This window comes from Oenanthe melanoleuca, chromosome Z, assembly GCF_029582105.1.
Source record: "Oenanthe melanoleuca isolate GR-GAL-2019-014 chromosome Z, OMel1.0, whole genome shotgun sequence".
Taxonomy (NCBI): Eukaryota; Metazoa; Chordata; class Aves; order Passeriformes; family Muscicapidae; genus Oenanthe; species Oenanthe melanoleuca.
In genome coordinates, this window is record NC_079362.1 from 54,195,064 (window position 1) to 54,216,320 (window position 21,257).

The 21,257-nt window shown below is 36.6% G+C and overlaps 1 protein-coding gene across 2 annotated transcripts in view; it reads right to left on the reverse strand.

The window, feature by feature from the left end:
* The window catches only part of DMGDH (dimethylglycine dehydrogenase), a 39,709-nt gene that overhangs the window by 11,325 nt on the left and 7,127 nt on the right, over positions 1-21,257 (reverse strand). For both annotated transcript variants that reach the window (XM_056514735.1, XM_056514734.1), the window contains exons 4-13: positions 19,904-20,068; positions 19,253-19,457; positions 12,476-12,724; positions 11,038-11,236; positions 7,555-7,724; positions 7,235-7,388; positions 6,181-6,346; positions 3,732-3,862; positions 1,875-2,092; positions 859-1,016 (exon numbers count right to left, since the gene is read on the reverse strand). In XM_056514735.1, coding sequence (XP_056370710.1) covers positions 859-1,016; positions 1,875-2,092; positions 3,732-3,862; positions 6,181-6,346; positions 7,235-7,388; positions 7,555-7,724; positions 11,038-11,236; positions 12,476-12,724; positions 19,253-19,457; positions 19,904-20,068 — 1,815 coding nt within the window. The remainder of the gene's footprint in view (positions 1-858; positions 1,017-1,874; positions 2,093-3,731; positions 3,863-6,180; positions 6,347-7,234; positions 7,389-7,554; positions 7,725-11,037; positions 11,237-12,475; positions 12,725-19,252; positions 19,458-19,903; positions 20,069-21,257) is intronic.

The following is a 21,257-nucleotide window of genomic DNA, read 5'->3' on the forward strand; positions in this document are numbered from 1 at the left end:
TTTCAGCAAGAAACAGGATTTTTCATCAAAGCAGAATGGATCCTCAGAAGATTGAGTAACTAAGGTGTGCACACCATTTGCAACACAGCAGAGTGGCTTAGCTGGAGAGGGAAATAAAATGCAAAACCAATTTCATTCACCACCTTCCCATTAGCTGTAGGGGGAATAATTTCTTAGGCAGCACTTGAAGAAAGAATGAAAATAGCTAGCACAGGGCAAACCAAAAGGACCCTTAAATTCCCACTGTTTCAATCTCTTGAGCTCTTTCATTTCCAAAGGAAAAATTTAAGGTGAAATGAAATTACTGATTGCCCCCAAATTCTCTAGGCAGTGTGAGTAGTTCTTTATTATGAATGAGCAAATTCTGCAGGAACAAGGTAAAGGGAAATGAAAAAGTTCCAGATACATTATGAAGCAAAAATAATTTGCCTCTCATGACATAGTTATTAGAGAAATAAAACATTTTGAGAACTGTCAGCCAAACCTCCAATTTTGAAACAGTAGAGCTCAGCAAAACCCTCATGATTTTGTTATACACAAGAGGAAAACCACCCATGAATCAAAATATGTGTTTCTTTGCCAGCAGTGCAATGGAGTATACCAGTTGTTTTTATTTAGAAAATCACCAATAAGAATTATAGAAGCTTTTCCTGCTTGAGGAAAATTTTCTTTTAATGCTAAACTGAGAAAATGGTAAAAATAATAGCTGTGCTAACTATGACTAAAAGCTGCACAGTCATAATAAAATAAAATTTAAAAAAAACCCCACCAATACAACAACCCCTGCCCCATCAAAAAAAAAAAAAAAAAAAGCCCCAAACATCCAGAAAAAATAATAAAGAAGTTTTATTTCCTGACCTCTGCTCCCCAGGCTCGGAAACCCTTTTCCAGCCTCAAAGTATTTAGAGCATATGTTCCAAAGTCATCAATTCCCTCTTTTTGGCCAGCTTCCATGATTGCACTGTAAAGAGGTACAGAATCTTCTTTTCTATGGTACAGCTCCCAGCCCAATTCACCTATTACACAAAAAAGGTTAGTATTTTAATCAGTTCAGTGAAATGATCCTAATAAATATACTCTTGCCTTTGGTCAAAAGTGAGGATCAATGCCATAAGTGTTAATTCACACTCATATAGCAAGTCTAATTCCCAGCAAGAGCTACCAGAGAATTTGTGCCCTACATCTTAAGTAGTAGTACTATTATTCAAATTTAAACTGTTAACTGAAAACTGTGGGTAAAAAAACTAACAAAATAACTGATAAGAAAAGGTCATGTAACAAAGTCCCAAGGATAAATTAAGGACATTATAAACAGATGATGACTTGGCAAGTGACCAGTAAATGTAACTAAGTGTAAATAAAAATGAGTGTATTTAACATATTTAGCACAACAGAAAGAGAATATTAATTGCAAGGACTTCAGCTGCTTCAGAATGCTCTCAATTCAGTCTATTACACTCAAAACAGATGCAAAAAGAAATAAGAATAAAAAGTAATTGGGAAAGCCAACTACTAAGCACTACAGCATTACATTTTCAAGGCACATTACAAATACTAATATATGGTAATCCAAAAACAATTCTTGACGTTGGTTTTGCAGCAAATACCAAAGAGGTTATCAGAACTGGCCTTTTGTTCTGCAAAATAAATATTTACACTATAGGGTATTTCTAGAGAAAAAGGTCTTGGGAAAACTCAGCACAGACCCTGACCATATCATATTTGAAAATCAACATACCGTGATGCCTCCCACACTCACATGTAAGATACCTTATGAATACACGACGAGACTTAGTTTTCAACATAATTTTAATGACGTTTACTATTTTATTCATTGTCTTTTTCCTTAAGTGTATGTTTTTTCTACCACTTACCTGTGTAAGATATCCTAATGGCAGTAACAGCAATATTGGAAAGTTTCAGATGTCTACACTGGAGAAACTTAAATGACGCATCACTTAGGTCTTCATTTGTCAACTTCTGGAGGACCTGTCGTGCATATGGACCTGCTACACTAAGTACTCCCATCTCATCTGTCATGTTTTCTATTTCAACTTTGTATCCATCTCTTGCTATTTTCTCTTCTATCCATCTGCACATAAAACATAACACCAATGTTACACTTCTTATGAAAAAAATGAATTTAGTAAGATTTTACTAGGAATTCTTTTCTGTTAGTGTTCATATCTCCAGCAGCTCCCAGTCTCACACTCTCAAAACCCACAAAACTATGAGCTATATTAGATAGACAAATCCATAGTTGATGTTAAACAGAGTTTTCTGGTAAGGCACTGATATAGGAACACAAGCATCTGAGATACAGCCAGGAAAGAACAGCATTTAAATGGGTAGAACAGTATTTTTAAGGTAAGAGTAAGAAGTGATCTCCTACAATGACAACAGATTTGGGTTTGGATGCTGAATATTTTAATAAAATGTCAGCATACAACAAGAGTAAGGAATAAACACTATGAACATAAGAAATCTCTAAATAAATTTCTGTGGCAACAGAAATGTACAAGCAGGTTTGTTGCTTCCCAAATATAGCATTCAAAGTATTGGCAGAAAATTAATTTAGAATTTAATCAAAAACAACAGCTGCAAATTATCTTTCAGGAAGCTCAGAAAATTTTTAAAAATGGTTTTATTTAAAAATCTTATAGAATACTACATTGTTAAGCAGTATTGTAAGATCTCAGGCCTAGGCAAGTACTCAAGTGGACTACAGAAAATCTGTAGAATTAAATATATTAGATCTGGCTCTGCCATTTGGTTTCTGATTGTGCCAATGCTCCTACAGATTCCTGTGGGGCTATTATAGAACAGTATATTATTCTTTGCCTGTTAGGGTAGTGAATTTCAATCTTTAATATGTTGATTCATTTTGATTAATTGACTTGCCATCAACATCCAATAAGAAGAACGCTAGAAATGTCAATTCCAATGCTCATCTATGAGAAGAAATTTAGTGAAGCCATCATGCAACTGCTCTTTTTTCTTTCTCTTTTTCCTCTCCTCTCCTCTCCTCTCCTCTCCTCTCCTCTCCTCTCCTCTCCTCTCCTCTCCTCTCCTCTCCTCTCCTCTCCTCTCCTCTCCTCTCCTCTCCTCTCCTCTCCTCTCCTCTCCTCTCCTCTCCTCTCCTCTCCTCTCCTCTCCTCTCCTCTCCTCTCCTCTCCTCTCCTCTCCTCTCCTCTCCTCTCCTCTCCTCTCCTCTCCTCTCCTCTCTCCTTTCCTTCTTTCCTTCTTTCTTTTCACTTTGTGACCCCAGATCCCAAAGCAGAACACATTGCCACAGCATCAAGAAGATTGTACTGCCTATCTGTCTGGGCCAGGTCATTGCCTCTGGGGCCATCCCTGTTAAGAGCCAATTTTCTTTTTTGCGTAAGAGAACACACTAGAAAGGAACAGCCATGCTGTGTTACATCATGCAATGCCAAAGACAAACGGGTCCAACAACAAAACAAGAACTACCTCCAATAAAGTGTATTACATAACTGTTAGCAGGTACTCCATCTTTTTACATCAGCAATAATTCAATATCCAACTGCTTATACTTCAGAATTCAAGTCAACCAAATTTCTAAGAAACTAAAATCAATAACTAAGAATTCTCGTGAACTTTGTGAAAATTTTGTTGAGTAATGATTGAGAATTTGGAACTCAGTAAAAATGCTTTTGTATTAATGTGATTATATAGCAGTATGTACTTACTGCATTAAAAAATACACTAACCTCAGATCATGGAGTTCTGACCCTGACCCAGTTATAAGCATGAATTCTCCAGGATACAGTTGAGAGACGGTTAGCTCAGCATAAACTTTTCCTCTTGGTGTTAACATATGGCTTATATTTGTGGAACCCACCTACAGAGTAAAATTTGTGATTATTAAGAATGCAAAATAAAACCTTTGAATTCTTAAACATCATTAAATATATTGGAGAGATGTACAATTGGCCAGTCTCAAGCTTTGAAGTAGAAACTTTGCTTTTTCCTTTACAGAAAAAATGGAAATTTTAAAAATAAGATAAATCAAGACCTTAGTATTTCCTAATTATGCATTACACAAGGCATTCTTAAGCTACATTTCTTTTCATCTAAATAAAAAATTCTCCATTTAATTGACATGAATATTCCTGTGAATATTCCTGAAACCTGTGAATAAGGTTTTAGGTCACAAGAGAATAACATATGCTTTTCCCCTTACTATAAAGAGAGAAATATTGAGCTGGCTTACATTTTTGGGTCCCTGATTTATGAATGCTTTTCTGTTTTTTGTAGTTGCTGACTATGAATCTATAACTCTGCACATTTGAATCAGATTCTGTATAGAAACTCAATCCCTAGAGACAGAATTTCAAGTAACAGTTATTTAGCAATAACCATAAAATACATACATGTTCATACATATATCATTCATAAAAACAGAAATGTGAATGTGCCATAGCTGTTGTGCTGGCCTGGTTCCAGAAGCAGAATTTAATCTCTCTGCTTTAATCATTCTGCTTTCAATGAAACTTGTCAATAATCCAGTCAGCAGCCAGATTCCATACAATGAACCAAGAAAGTAGAAATATTTCAGATATTAAGATTATTTGGCAGGTATTATTACACAAATTAATAATGCCATAGTTATTGGCATTTTACAGGCATACAGCTGAAATTTTAGGACCTGATGCTGGTCACTCTAAACCCAATTGCAATACTATTACATCTCTGGTAATTCTACTGGATTATTTTATGATGGAGACAAGCATGAATGGGACTAAAAATCAGGCAGCTTAAATGCTGGATTTTTAAGTGTACTCATAAACTGTACCTTCTGCTGTGCCACCTAACTTTCCTTTAGCATTGCTGATTCAATTCCATAGAAAGCATTTATTCTCATAATTTCCTGCTTAATCTTGATTTCACTGTACCATATAAATCAGAAAGTATTATCCATACCCACTAATTACTCAGTTATTCTGCCTCTACCCCAAACTAGACTGAAGACAAACTTTCAATTCAAATTATTATTACAAAGTTAATACAGTAAAAATATCACTACATGGCAATTCAAGTTCCTTTTTCTCCTAGGATATCAATCTTGTCCCTTCCCACTGAGTTTACTCTAACCTTTCAGAGTACCTTCAGAACTACAGTGTCAGTGTACTTGCTGCTTCCCTATGTTCTCTCCCTTTAAGTTTCTGATGCAATGAAAACTGCCACCTACTGCAAATACTTAATGGAATTCTGTGCTGAAATGACCAACCCAAGTCATCCTGCAACTGCAGGGTCACTTCAGAAAGGAACAGTCTTCTTGCTGGAGGTGTATCTCTAAAGCTAAAGATACTGTATGAGAAGGTTTGACAAAATAGGAAATTAAAGGGACTCAGACCAAAACCTGAAGACAAAGAATGAGAAATCTGGGGTAGTTTGTCACAATATGCCATTTTTTAGCACAAGATCATACTCTGAGGATCTATGAACACACCCGAGAAAAATTATATTTGTGAGGTGAAAGTGGAACCTCCTGAGTATTTGCAACCCTGCCTGCACCAGGCAGCCAGGTGTGAAGCAGTCAGTATGAGTAAAGGAAAACAATGGGTTGCATTTGAAAAAAAAGGACAAAGCCGCTCCCTTGGGAATTCATTCAGCTCAGGCAAGAGCCCCTTCCATGTTCTGCTCTGCTGCTCTAGCTGCTACTGTAAAGCACAATTTTAGGCAGGCAGCTGCCAAGCTATTCTACTGTAAAAGAATTCCAGCTAGGATTCACTTGCATTTTTTAGAAAAAGATTTGAAACACAGGAGGCTATCTGAACATAAGGAAACATTTTTTTTCTATAAAGTGCTAAGCATAGGAAATAGTTGCCCGGTTAACTCAAAAGCCGTCTGAACATATGCCTAGGCAACAGGGTCCAGGTGACACTTGTCCAACAGGGGGTTGGACAAGGTGATATCCAGAGGTCCCTTCCAACTTCATCCATTCTGATTCAATGATCACTGCCAAAAAGTACTTCTGTGTGGGGCTAGTCTAGTATAAACACTTGTGTGCTTTTGAGTGCAATAGGTGACACAGAAACTTCTCCAAAGGACCTGTGTATTTGGTATCAAAGAAATACGGGAATAATATAACGGTTCGTTTTCTATATCTGAAGTGGAGCTTATCTCCATTACAATAGTTACCACTGTCCCATTTACCTTTGGAACAACATTTGCAAATAGATGATCAAGCAGCTTAACAGAATCTGTGCCTTTTACTTTAAACTTGCCAAATGGTGACAGGTCAATCACACCAACTTTTTCCATAACCTGTTTGTACTCACGACCCACAGGGTCAAACCAATTTGTGCGTCGAAAACTGGGTCTGAAACAGAGCATTTGGACATAAAACACAATTTAGACATTCTGTGTTCTTAGCAGCAAAATGTAGTCTTCACTTTTTTCAGTTTAATAATCCAAAATAATATCCAAAAGAGAGAGACTTTCCTAATTGCAGGTACCTTACCCAATATTTTCCCTAGTCTAACACAGCTTAATAATTAAAATCCTTTAACAACACAGAAAGATATGGGTTGATATTATATCAACCACTGTGTAAAATAAACTGTGTTCAAATGTTAGAATAAGTAGTTGTCTGTCATGAGTGAATTTACAGCATATTTTGTTGATGAATCATTTATTTAAGTTTAAGGTGTCAAAGGCTTTATTTCTGAACAGCAAAGTGTGTCTCTCCATTCCTTTATGAGCCTCATTTAGATTAGACTCCCAATATCCCCACAGAAAATATTTATTTGCTGGAAACTTCCTGATGCAGGCAGGTAACTAGGTGGGCAGGAATAGAGAATGGGGAAAAAAAGCACAAAGATTTGGCTTCTGCACTCCAGACACACAGAGAGGAATGAGATTTTTCATAAAAACATTATCCTGTGCTGCTGATCAAACAGAAAGAGATGGAGAAAACACATTTACAATGAACAAGTTGTTTACCAAGCTCTTCTTTGAGCTAGGTTGCTTCCTGGTATCTCAAACCTAAAACAGATACAAGATACCTTGATGCATGTTTGAAAAGTCTACATTATCAGAATAAAATGTATTCTAAACAATGGAAAAAAGCAAGAATGGAAGATCAATCTAATCTATCCTGTTGCTGAAATAAATTATAAATGCATGCTTCTCATTAAATTTAAATTGCCTGGCTCTTGCTACCATGACAATTTTTCAGGGGAGGAAAGAAAATTAATATTTCATTTACTTGTATCCAGTCTCATCTCCAGGTTTGTAGAACCAATGAGGTTGCTCCCATCCTGCATGGAATCCCATTGAACATTTTGACTTCAGCAAATCATACAGCCCACTGGTTCTCTCCGTTGGTCTCCCAGCAAATCTTTCTTCTTTAGGGTAACCAACTAGAGGGAGAGGGGGGAAAAATAAAATCAAAAAGTCACCAAAGCTATGGCATGCTAAAATCATCATCCAACATAGAAAACATATCAATAAACAGAAAAATCTAGATGCAGGCTTTGCTGGAATCCATCTTCAGGACATGAATGTATTTAAAAAATATCTTCTTACCAATGTTATTAAAGCCATATGATTCTCTTGCTTTGGCTGCTGTGTATTCTGTAGTTGTCCACTTTCCATAGCGGTTTGGATCTACTTCTATCAGGTCAAATGGAGGTTCTCCCTCAAGGATCCAGTCACTGAGGTACTTTCCCATGCCACCAGCATGTATAATGCCATACCTTAAAAACAGGAAAAAGTCCTGCAGTGCCAAGTCTTGTATGTTTTGCTTTTTAAAATTAGTATTAACATACACTCCTAACAAAAACCCCAATGTATTTTAAATTTTTCCCTCTTTTTTTTTTTTTTTTTTTTTTTTTTTTTTTTTTAATTTTTCTGTTTTGGCCTATTTTCAAAGATTAAATTCTGTATTAATGGATATTTCTACACCTCCATTGTCAGCAGCAGAATGTCATTGGTAATGTACAGCAGTCACATTTTAATGACAAATAATCATTAGCACCAAATGATTTAAAACTTTTAAATACCTCTATTATACCACCATGTCTTAAAAAAAAAGCCAAAATATCTTTCCATCTAGAAGATGTGAAAGTTAATTCTTAGTTGTTTGTGAAATGCTCGCATGAGCACAACAGAAAAATCCTTGATTAAACAGTAGGTCTGCCCCAAGTTAAGTTTAGATCAACATGAAGCAATTAAACTATAGACACTCATGCAGAATAATGACACTAAAACCAAGTTAAGTTGCTGGTCATCCGCTTTGCAATTTGAATTCTATGCCTTCAGTTAAAATAGGCAAGGACCTCACCAAGAAAAAAAAACAAAAAACAAGTAATTGTTTAATTCTAATTAATATGCATAAGAAGAATGAATCCATAATAGCAATGATAAGAATGATATAGTATCTTATCCATTATTTTATTATTTATCTAAATAAAATAGAAACATCAAAAAATTTAGTGAGTACATTAAATAATTCCACCAACTACAATCAGTACAGTGAAGTTCAGCACAAATCTTCAGACTCAGTACAAACTTCTATCATTGCAGTGGATGCAGGAAGGATAAGTGCTTGTAAACTGCCACTACAGAAGAATTAGCTGTTGCTGGTGCCAATTGAATTAATCAGCTCTTAGTTATTAATGGCTATAAGCTTTGGTGCCATGAAAGCTTATGATGCCTTCAAGTCCAGCTCCTGATGTGATGGCCTGTGCCATTCACTGCAGCCAAAAGCACAAAAGGACAATAGCAAAGAGATTGTGAGTCATGACAGACCAAACATTATGAAGACCTTTAGCTTCAGCTGAAGACTGCTGAGCTGATGGCACAGTAACCCCTGGAGCAAGACAATGCAGGGGAGGCTGCCCTGCTACTACAGGTACAGCCCTGCAATTGGACCAAGAGGTCTCTGCATTCTGCAGTTTGGCAGCACTGACTGCGCAACCCATTGATTTTAGCGCTCATAGCTGGGCCTACATTATCAGAGATTTTACATTACACAGGGTGCCCATACCTCAGAAAAGAGGGAGTTGATTGTGTAAATACAACCACTGCAATTCTGCTGCACAAGAATGGAACATGTACTTCAGGGATAGGATATTACAAGTAACTATAAAGAGTGGTACAGTGAAGGAATCTCAGTCGTCTTATGACGTACACAAAATTTCCTAAATGAACATGAACCATTTTTCTCCAGTTTTTCTTCTCTCCTTCCAATTCCTGACAGGTTAACTCCCCATTTTGCCTGTCACATTCTTGTGTCTTACTTATGAGTTGCTGCATCTCACCCACTTTCAAGTCATTCCATTCCTATTCCTAGGAAGTCTGAGTCTCTGCACCCTGTGGTACCTTTTCTAGTGTCTGTGTCCCAAGTTATGGAATAGTTTCACTGCTTTGAATGAAACTTTTCTGAATAAAATTCTAAACTACTCTTGTTAGTATTTTCAAAGCTGTAAGTAACTAAAAATGGGAAGCATTGAGCAACCTTAATAATAAATAGTGCTACAAGCTGTCCTAACTATACTTACCTTCTTTCCATGTTAAAATGCCTAGCAAGCTGCTAATTTTAGATAATAAAAATCCTCTAATCTAAAAGCACTAAGTCCTCTGTCACAATGTCCCTGCTAGTTGACTGCAAGATAAGGATTTGCTAATGCACACAAAAAATTACAACACTGGTAGAAACACTGCAGTTACTCAGAAGCATAGAACAGAGTCAAAAGTCCCTGAAAAGCAGACAAAGTAATCCAATGACAGTCACATAATTGCAACCTGTGTCCAAACATTTTGAGATTAATCAAACCTCTGAAATAAGTTGTTTAAAGAAAATTACACAAGTAACACTATCTTCAATTTTTTACATATGGAATTTGATTCTGTTCCCATTGATACCAACAAAGAAAAACATGCTCCAAAGTCTGGCCACAGAGTAATGAACTTAGGCAGTCTTTTTGGTGAACAAGGTCTAGGCAAACCGCTTTTGTAACTATAAGTTCTGCAAATGTTACTGAAAGATAACGTTTTTTTTTTTTTTAAATCCAAGCAGCAAAGGTGAATACCTTTCACAATGAATCATTGCAAAATTACCAAGCTCCTTTATTTTGAGGGCCTCAGAAAGCACGTTAGTGATACTGCCTTATCTTATGATCTGAGGGTTTGTTTGATTTGGAATGAAAGAAAACTGGAAAAAGCTGAGTTAGATTTTAAACAGCAAATTAGGCAATTGGAAAAACTATGTAAACAGAATGTGTTCAATAACATCTGCTTGGAATTGTATTTTGTTCATTCTATCCATCTTGAATCAATGGTCAAACTAAGGCAATTAAAGAGATGTAGGTGTTTTAAAACTGGCACCAGTGCAGCTATAACAAATAAGATGTAAATCACATTCAAGAAAAAGACCATAACAAGTGGGAGAATGATACCAGTAAACCACTTATTTCTGTTGTTGCACTGCCCTCTTTATTTGATTTTCTCTAATACCCAGCAATATAATTTTTCAGCTTCACTTTCACCAGTCAGAAACACTGGATTTGTATCCTTAGAGCAGTCACATGCTATACTGGAATGTCTTCTGTTCAATACAGCTACAGTCTTCACACAAGACTGTATACTGCACATTCTTTTTTGTCCAATTTCAGTGAAACCAATTTTACATACAACAAACAACTGTAAAATACAGTGTAATTCAAAGCAAGAAATAAAATGAACTGGAAAACATACTTTCAAACCCAAACTCTGACTTTAAGTTGCTGCACAGACAGTGCAAAGTACTACCATTTCTTGCTGCTTCATAAAGTGTCATAGGTATTGGCCTCCAGATTAAAAGGAGAAAACAGAAAATTGCTGAGAGTAATGAAATAAGAGAGACGGATGACCATACATCATACAGACCATGGTTATTAAGATTATTTCCAATTACATTTAACACATTTAAATATGTGCAAAACAACTCCCAAGCCTATAAAATGCACAAAGCTTGAGCTGACTACCATTTTAACAATATGACACACAAAAACTATCACAAAAACTTACCCAAAACCAATAGCTACCCAGTAATTTCTGACACCCTGATGTGGTCCCACCATAGGAAGAATGTCTGGAGAATAGGTGATAGGACCTGCAATTGTGTTTACGATGTCTGCTTTCCTCAAAACAGGGACCATTTCCATGGCAGCCTCAATATGCTCCATTATTCTGTCTAAATCAGACTCAAAAAGTTCTTTTCCAAAACCTGCACAAATAATTGACTCTTATTATATATACATATTTGCACAGAGAATACATACATTTTCAATACAGCTATGCTATCTGTATATAGATATAACTAGCTATACAATAGAGCTATCTGTAACAATACAGCTATCTATCTACATATAAAGTTTTATGGGAATAATCGGTGCATATGTTCAAGCCTTTGCCATCCTACATAGGAAAAATGGCATGCATAAAAATCAACATACCTGCAGGAACAAGTTTATTTGTCACTGCAATTATACTATCCTTTATACATATTTGTTTAACCCCAAGGTCATGCAAATTCAACAATGAAATAGAAAGACAGTGAAGACACATGGAAACTTTCTTCTGCGTTAATAAGATCCACTTATTTTTCGCAATACACCAATAATTTGAGAAGAAGAAAAAAGATACTTCCTGTATCTGCTAATGATTTCCATGAAATCATATGAATTTCTGGGTATATTTCACCCCTTAGTCTGGACTCTAAGCATGGCTGAGCATCATTATATAGAGGCACTTGATGCTACTGGTGACAGTAAGTTCAGGAAGCTATGACAGGGCAATCCAAAACTGAACCATGTTAACTTGCCCTTCCTTAGCAAATGTTGTGCTTTTTAAAATAGCAACAATAATGACTTCATGTAACTTCATGTCTTGAAGTGAATGGAAAGCTGAAGCCTAGATATAACACAACAATTTATAATATATTTTAGTAAGCAGCTGCATGACATAGGATATTTTTGTATTCTATACATATCTACACCTCTCTTTCACTTATATCAAAGCACAGCATTTTGTCTAAGACATTCCTTTGCTATTCCTATTTGACAATCACATTATCTCAGTGGTATCAATAAATATCCAACCCCCCCATCAGCATGCTGGAGAGAATTGTAACTTAGAAAAATTTCTACTCAGGCAAAAAGGCTATATATTGCAGATTTGGTGACTGCTCCTAATCACAACACACAAGCAGCTCTTCAGAAAGTAGGGTAAGACTACATTGTAGTAGGCTTTATTTACATTACATTTGTTATCTTTTTTTGTTATTCTGTTATCTTTTATTGTTAGAGTTAGAATTGTTCTTTGAAAAAAGTTTTTGCATTACAATAATGCATTGCAAGTATTTTTTATTTTCCATCACATAAGGCAGCATGACAGCCTGGGATTCATGCACATTAAAATGTGTGCTAGTGCTTATTATGTTTAAATATTTAAAGTTCTTAATCACCTGGTGGGACTCCATTTGTTACCCAAGACTCCTGTAACTTCATTTTCTCCTCACTTTCGTATGGACCAAATAAAAGGCCATCCCTTTCTTGCCTTAGATAATATGACCCTTCTAAGTCACGAATCACAGGCAATTCTGTTTTTAGAGCTTTCACTTCAGGGATAGTTGATGTTACAACATATTGATGATGAACAGGTATGAGAGGGTGCTGTAGGCCAATCATCTTGCCTACCTCACGGGCCCAGAAGCCTAGAGAAAAAAAAAAAACAAACAACAAAACCAAAATATAAACATTCAAACATAAATTTCAGTGAATGGAAAATGACAGTAAAACATTTGCAGTAAACATCATGTTTTTATGTGGGACAGGTTTTTTTCCCTATACTTCTAATTTTCACTTTATTTTTTGTACTGTCTAGCATATTTTTCCCTCCATAATTCCATGTCTTTTTTTCCTAATTATACTACTATATATTATTATAGCATGCACATATTAAAAAATATAATTAGTAAATTATAGATTTGACTTCTAAAAGTTCAGAAGAGAATTTAATTAACAGTTCCAGAAATCCCATGGCTTATTTCAGTAAAGTAGGTCTGCAATGTACTCCTAACAAAGTTAAGAGACACTTAAAACCCAGAATAAATTAACTCACATTGTGTCAACCAAAAGTCTTCCTATCAACCAAATGAGCTAGTATGCTCTACCAAGAGAGTAGTCAAGTCCTAACATCACAACATACTAAGGCAGTACTTCTTAGGCAACAGACCTCAGGAATTGGAGTTTCTCTTCTCTTTCACACGCTTCATGTGACTTGCATTAATTATGTCTTTCATACAGCAACCAATTCATAATGATTCTTATATTGGTGAACAGTCAAGTGTGCTCTCCCACAGCTGTCAAATTAGAAGTTCTGATACAGACTCTGACCAGAAAATGCAAGCAGACATTTCCCTGCCTCTGAAGCTGGCTCAAGATCCTTCATGCATACAGCCAGATAGAAGTTGGAGAAGACCTAATTCTCCTGTGTTAAGGTTAAGTTGCTAAGGCACATTCACTTAGTGAGGCCTCTGTGTCAGAATGAAGGAGTGGAAACCACTTAACTGTCACTTAGTTTGGGCTCTGCATCATGGCTTACATCTGCTGTGAGGCTGGTACATAACAGACTTGGGAATCAGACAGGTACAATTGCAGACAGGAACGGCAGCTGCTCTAAGGTGCTTAGAATATCCTTCAGCCCCACATTCCTGAATTTTATATCAAGGAGAAGAGGTCTCAAGAGTGGGAATGGAAGGGGAAAATCCAATGAAATAAGAGTTTCAGGGGAGTCTGGGAGTGAGAGTTGGAGGAAGACAAAATGAAAGATGAAAAAGAGGCAGCAGGGCCTTCCAAATAAAAGGCTATGTGCCATATGGCACTGACTAAAAGAAGGCAAGTCAGCCTGGTTCCTGTGTAACCAGTTGACACCAAACTACTTAAGACAAAATAGCTCCAGCAAGATTTTCTACCTAACACAGCTGTCCCTTCTCCTGGGACATACACTTCATGCTGCCCAACTTAACGTGCAACTTTTCTTTGTTTTTGCTGTTAACTTGTCTTAACCAAATTCTCCTACCTGTCTTTTCAATTCTGTACTGTCCAAGACCTAGTCAAAATATCAAAATATCTCAGTGCCAAGGACATCAAAAGGTATAAATGAACTTGAATACCTTCACCTGGGACTTGCACCCATACTTGTGGGCACAGGAGTCCATTCCAGGTCAGCTCAGGTCCTTCAGAACCTGTCTGAGCTGGTTTGATTGTGTGCCTGTTTACAGCTCTGTCACAACCATGCCTGTGTCTGGCCATGGAACGCATTGATCCAGACCCTGATCCATGGACTACTTCTCAGCCTGACCTCAGCTCAGTCTCCACTCTACAGTCCTGCTTATTGATTAGTGGGCACCATTTGACCACGGTTACCGTCACCAGGTCTGTTCCTGACCTGTGGTCACATTCCTGGCTTGGCCTCAGCCTGGCTTCATCACTATGGATCCGTGCCTCATCTTCGCAAGTCCATCTGGAGCCCTGGACCACAGGCTGACCCCAGCTGCATGTCCTGGGCCTTCCCTGCTCTGTGCCCTGTGCCCTGCCGGACAGAGCCCTTGCTGGCTCAGCCAGCATTGTTACCCTGCTTGGCTCCCTGTCCTGCAGGGAGCAGCCGGCTCACGCCGCTTGCTGACATTAACTGGGAGTACATCCTCTCACCTCTGGCATGGCTTAAAGCCAGGGCAATTAGGAAAGTTGAATTGGGCTGTGCTGGCCTTGTGCCATTCCCCCATGCCAGAATGGCTCTTCATCTTTTATTTAACATTATGAACTAGCTTCAGGGTCCAACATTCATTATTTTTAAAAAATGTGAAGTTTGCAAGGAAAACGTTTTCTGTCATGATTCACTTAACAGTTACTGACAGCCAGTTAAGGCAAAGCAGCAGAGGAAATCCATCATCATCTTCAAGAGATCTGTTCAGCTAAAAGCCTCTGCTAGAAACCAGCACCTGTTGCAGTTACCATGTGTAAAGCTTTTGCTTCTAAATAGCACCTCACCATTTGGAGGAGGCTCATTGCCAGACACTTGTTATGTCAGTCAAATAGGTTGAGGGATGACCGTGCCATAGTCACATAGAGTGCCAAAACATTCTTTAAGGCAAATGAAACATGACTTATGTTCTCCTATACAGAAGATAATAAAAAAAATGAATAAATCTGCATTCCTAGCACACATGCAAGGGTTTCCTTCATTACACAAGACATACACAAACATGGATTTAAGTGGCTAACAATCTTTAGAGAACTTCATTTGATTTGGTATTTCCATGCCACCTACAAATAAAACTGTTTTAAGGTAAGGCCAGCTAATGATCCAAAGTGGACAGGAAAAGCAAAAGAATCAGAAAGTTAGATCTTTGAAACAGGTTTGCTCCTTTCTTTATAAGAAGAAATTAGATTTTCTGAATAACATTACAAACACAGCTAATTTTAAAATGCTTTTAAGTAAGCAACAAATAGTTTAGGTTTGTTTAAAATAAAATTTACACTACCGTACTTCTAAAAAGTCACACTTACGATAAGTGCTTTTTTAATTGTTTGAAATTACAAAAGGTAACATTTACTGAAAGAAAAATGTTAGTTTCTTTGTTTAAGGTTTTTGAACAAAAACAAAAATGTCAAAAGGAAGAAAACATTCTCTAAAACAAAATTCTAAGTGGAAGTAGATGCCAAGTCCTGCCACACATAGTAGAGATAAAATGAAGGCATACATTATATCTCTGGGACATTTGTGAAGATTAAATTGTACATACTGCAAACATCTGATGCTGAAATATTTAGTGGTAGTGTTACTCAGCATATCTGCTGAAATATGTAATCTGACTATTTCTTGGTTTTGAAAAAGACAACCTTCTACCCCTATATATAAATGGTTGTATATATAGTGTGTACATGTTGGAAAAAACATGATTATACACACACACCCACACTGTGTATATAAAGAAAATTCACTATTTTTGGAGACTTTAATCCAACACTTCATTGTAAACAGGCTGCAAATAACTCAGGCAAATAAAGCAGTATAGTCACTTCATGTCAGAGATTATTTATTAGGCCTCTGCTTTCCACTAAAATGGAAATCTAACATAAAGAACAGCTAAAGATCGGTTGGAACTAGTTTGTACCAGTTCTGCAGCAGATGTCAGTTGCAGGGTGAGGCGGGGAGGGGGAGATGGAATGTAAAGAGCCTTCTGATGTATTTTTCTCTGCAACATGAGTCTAAAATTATACAAGTCATGATCTGTAGAGGAATGAGGAAAGGCTGAGAAAAAGAACGAGTTTTTTCTGAGAAAACATTTACATGAGATATGTGTTATACAGTATTGATTTTACATCATTAGCCAGAATGTTAAGCAATGTGTGCTCCAAATATTCATTTTGGCTGAACAGTTAACTACACAGGAGAATTAAGTAAATATATTGTTGATTTAATAACTTATTAAATAATAAAAAAGACTTATGAAAACCCAGAAGGATGCATTCTAATATTTGCAAATAAGCTCTGAAAAGCATTTACCAGAAAACCCTGCCTAATATCAACTTCATATATTAGCTGAAGAAAGATACTATGCTACAAAAATGTAAGAAAATTACTGTGTCTGTGATACTTAATCCACACAATGCAGAGCTAATAGGTAGGAATAATTAGTGTCTAGAAGTCTATGGCCTAAGTTAGTCTTATTACCAGGAGAGCTGCCTTTCCTAATCTTATACCTCTTCAGACCAATATATCCACACTGTGTAACACATGGCATAGGGATCATATTTATAACAGAGCTTGTGATCTTGTAACTGAATGCTATTCCATAGTTCATGCCTGAAAGATACACACTGTCAATCCAAAGGCAATCAAATATTGACACCTCTCCAAGTGCTTCACTTTGTGACTTATATAAAATTTTTCAAATTTGGTTTCCCTGTTTGTGTGGTTGATTGCCTTCTAAAAAGCATACTAAATTCCTCTCATCCTCTTTCTCTCCAAAATTCATTATGTGGCACTCATGAGCAAGCTCAGAGCCTCAGAGCCTTGTCATTTCAACGAGGCATACAGCGATAGCAGGTGATCACCTACGTATGGAAGGCATATATAAGAAAGTGCAATTTTAATGGGTTTTCCAGTAGGTCTTGACAGAAAGCCTGGATTTAAGAGCTTGGAGTCTGATTTAACACAGACAGGGCTGTCTATATGCCAGACGCTGAAAGAAAGATCTGTAAAGCACATCCCCTGAGAGTCCAGCTGGTTGATCCCACTCTCTAAATTTCTTTCTCTAAATTTCTCTCTGTTATATTTTTTTCTTTTCTGCTGTCTCAAACTCTACTCTTACTCCAGTGTTTACATTCATGTTCAGCTATTTTGTCGCCATGTGCTAGTCAGTCTCCCTCAAGTTCTGTCCCAGCAGCCTTCTCTTCTTTCCAAACCACTCCCATCTATCCTTCCCTTTCTATTACATATTACACCAGTCTTTCATGCTTAAACAGCTCAGTTTTCCACTCAGTTTCACATATAACCATTCCTTGAGTATCCTTACTAGTCATTTTGTCTGAAAAGCTCCTAGTTTCAGTTTCCTTAATGAAACACATCATATACCTTACTACTATCTCTCCAGTGTCACCCCCACTGCTGCCATCCCCTTCCAGTTTGACCTTCTTTATTCAGCAAGTCCTGTATCATGTAACTATTCCACTTGCTGCCAGTGCTCCTAAACACTTCCAGAAACCTTTCCAGGGCATTTTGCTCTCCTAACCTATGCCTTTTCCAGTCAAATTCCTTCATAATTTCCATTGTCACCTATGGTATTCTACCCACCAACAAGGAGAGTCCCTGTCTCACTGAACTTAATTTTCTAGTGCCTCCCACTAGAAATAGGTGCCTTTTTTTTTTTTCTTCAGTTCTGCTGCAAATATACAGAAAGGAATTATTCTTGCTCTCAGTTCACTTCTCCCATCTGAGTAAGAAAGTCAACTTGAGATATCACAGTCTCTGATTGAAGCCTGATTATTCACTGTGGTGGGAGGTATGCAGGACTAATGCCCTAAAAATGCAGATATGATCCCGTCTGAGGCAGAGTCAGCAAAACTTTAATCTATATGGTAAATATTCAACATATTTTCAAACAACTGAAAACAGAAAATCTTCTACTAAGAAGCAGAAAGCATGCTTCACATAAAACCTGCCAACCATTTATGTTTTTCCTGCCAACCAAGTAATGTATTTTTCTACACTTGCATAAAGTAGCATAATAATAAGGGAATAAGTTTAGATTGAATACAGGTTTTTAGACTTCTTAAGTTGCTCAGGAAAATAAACACAAGTCCAAAGGACACTTGCCCAAAAGTTATTTGAAGCAGAAACATTAGTTTGGTTTCTTAACACAATGAAGAATAACATGTGCATACATAAATACAAGCTCCTTTGAGTTTGGCAATTTTTATGACATACAAAAAATGCCAAGCACATGTTTAAAATATGACTCAAAGGACAACAAACCATAACCATTTCAAGGTTATGTGGATAGAGTTAAATCTTAGGGAAAGATAATAGTGAAATAGGCAAGGTCAAATCCTCAGTCTTTCTCTCTGAAGCAACAGAGAAGATATTTCTATTTCATACATACATTCCATTTCCCTTCCTAGGTATGTTTCATTAGATTTTAGATGACTGCACGGACAGTTCACCTACTGGGCACTGGAACAGGCTCCCTAGGGAAGTGGGTCACAGCACCAGCCTGGTAGAGCTCAGGAAGAGTTTGAACAATGCCCTCAGGAACACAGTGTGACTCTTAGGGATGTTGCTGTGCAGGGCCAGGAGTTGGACTCCATGATATTTTTGGGTCTTTTCTAGCTCAGGATATTCTATGATTCTGTAATTCTAGACATGGACTCTCTCCTACACAACTTACTGTTGTCAGGTAAAGATCTTTTCTGCCACTAAAATCTAAAAAGGCAGTCTGATTGCTAACTGCTGGCGACAAATCAGGGTAAATATTTTTAATGCCTACTTAAGAGCAATTAATATAACAGCTAAATTTTTACCATACTATGAAGAAATATGTACAAATCACAAACCAAGTGAATGCTCAAAAACATATATATTCCTTATAAATGTATCCCAGACAATTCAGTCAGGTGCTTTATGTCAGCTAGTTTATAAACCTGAAAAGCACTCAAACGCTTATATTAAATCCTACCTGCAGTATTCACAATTCTCTTTGCTTGAATTATTCCAAGTGGAGTTTCAACTTCCCACGTCCCATCTGATCGGGAGTTCAGATTAGTCACTTGCACAGGATAATTTAATTGAGCACCGTATTTTCTGGCTCCTGCAGCCAAGGCCATAGTTAGAGAGTAAGGGTCAATATGACCATCTCCAGGGTTATACAGGCCAGCTAAAACCTAAATGGAGGTAAAATCCCCGAAAAGAAAGAAAGTAACATTTATCAAAATCGATATTTAAAAAAAAAAAAAAACAAAAACATTCTTTCTTGAATATAGTAAACTGTAAGAAGTAAAAACAAGTTTTCAAGATATATAATAGTATCAGCCTTTACCCAAATTAACAATGGCCTATGAGAGTAAAATTGTTCAGCTCTCCCATGCAATCAAAAGCTGCAATGCTTTAATATGATAATATTATAGACACAGTAATTAATAGTATGTACTCTAACATATAGTATGCACTAAAATTCACAAATTCTGATTTTAGGCTATGATACACCTTTCTTTCATTGAAAAATAAGAATCTGTTGTACAATTTGTATAAAGAAATACACATGTACATTTCTGATAGACCAATATTTAATTGCAATGGAAGTTGTATTTCATAAAACTGGCTTCTTTACCTTATCCATGTTCAATAAGGGAAATAGCTCTTGTACTTTCTCAGGTGTAATTAAATACTGCTCTGTTGGGTGCCAACCAGCACGAGTCATTTGGTATTTGAATTCATCCACCCTAGTAGGGGTCGAAGCAATTCTGATACTTCCAGGCTGATGAAACCCCACAGGCTAAATCAAAGAGAAACAACAAATTACTGAAAGAACCTTTACTGATTGCCATATATGTATTTTCCTGTACTAAGGGAAGTATACAGGAATTTTTCCACGATGCAAGTAAGCTATGGGCCCTTGAACAAAGAGGCCTTAGATACAGACTCCTAGAGAAAATAATTTGTCAAGAAGTTATCAAATTAACTTCCTAAGTTAATGCATACTATTTTCAAAACAGTTGAAAGAAGCATTAATTGAATGCCATGACACATTCATTTTTACTAACAACTAACTTATATTTGCACTCACAAGCTTTCAAAAATAGAATCTGATATGTCTCAAAAATAAGTATATATGACATACTTAATTTTAAAATCTACTATCTGCATGATTTTCTATGGAATGTATTTAACTAAATACCTTTATAAACATAATGAAAAACCACTCGCCAGTTTTGCCTTTTTAATAAATTAAATATCCTTACAGAGCTGGACACTGAATGCTCACTTTTCTTCACCTTTTCTATGTTATCTCACAGGACAATGATAAGGCTGAATAAGTCTTTCAAGGAACTCATAATGATAATCTGACGTGACAGCTTATCTAGTTGAGTAGCAGAAAGAAGAAAAAAGCATTTTATGACAAATATTAAAAAATATCTGCCATATATATATATTACAAATATTTAAAAACCATAAAATGTGTAGACTAGTGCAGTGAGGTTCATTCAATTTCTGCTGCCATCCAACGCAAGCACAAGTTTAGTAAATGAAAACTATAAGGCTAAAAGATGCCAAATGAAAAAGATGAGTCCTGTGTTTCTCCACATATCCATTCCTTAAATCACTACATAAAAACACATCTCTGAAAGGGACAGGAAGAACTGCAGCAATCTTCTCAAGTACAGACAGCATCATATCATATGAATTTTTAAGCAGATACATTTAAGGCAGGAATGTATCATAATCAATCTGTTCATTCCAGATTCCTGATACTATTCTAGCTTTATCAAGTGAATGTTGCAGACTCTGCTGCAACTTGAGGTGTTTTATGAGCACTGTTTTCCTAAACTGCAGAGGGATCTGGGAAACCACCAACAATATATAGTGACTAGGCATGAAGAAGAATGTAGTTCAAGAAAAAGGTATATACTCCTACTTCACACAGTTATCAACTACACCTTTTAATAAGACTGTTGCTAAAATTG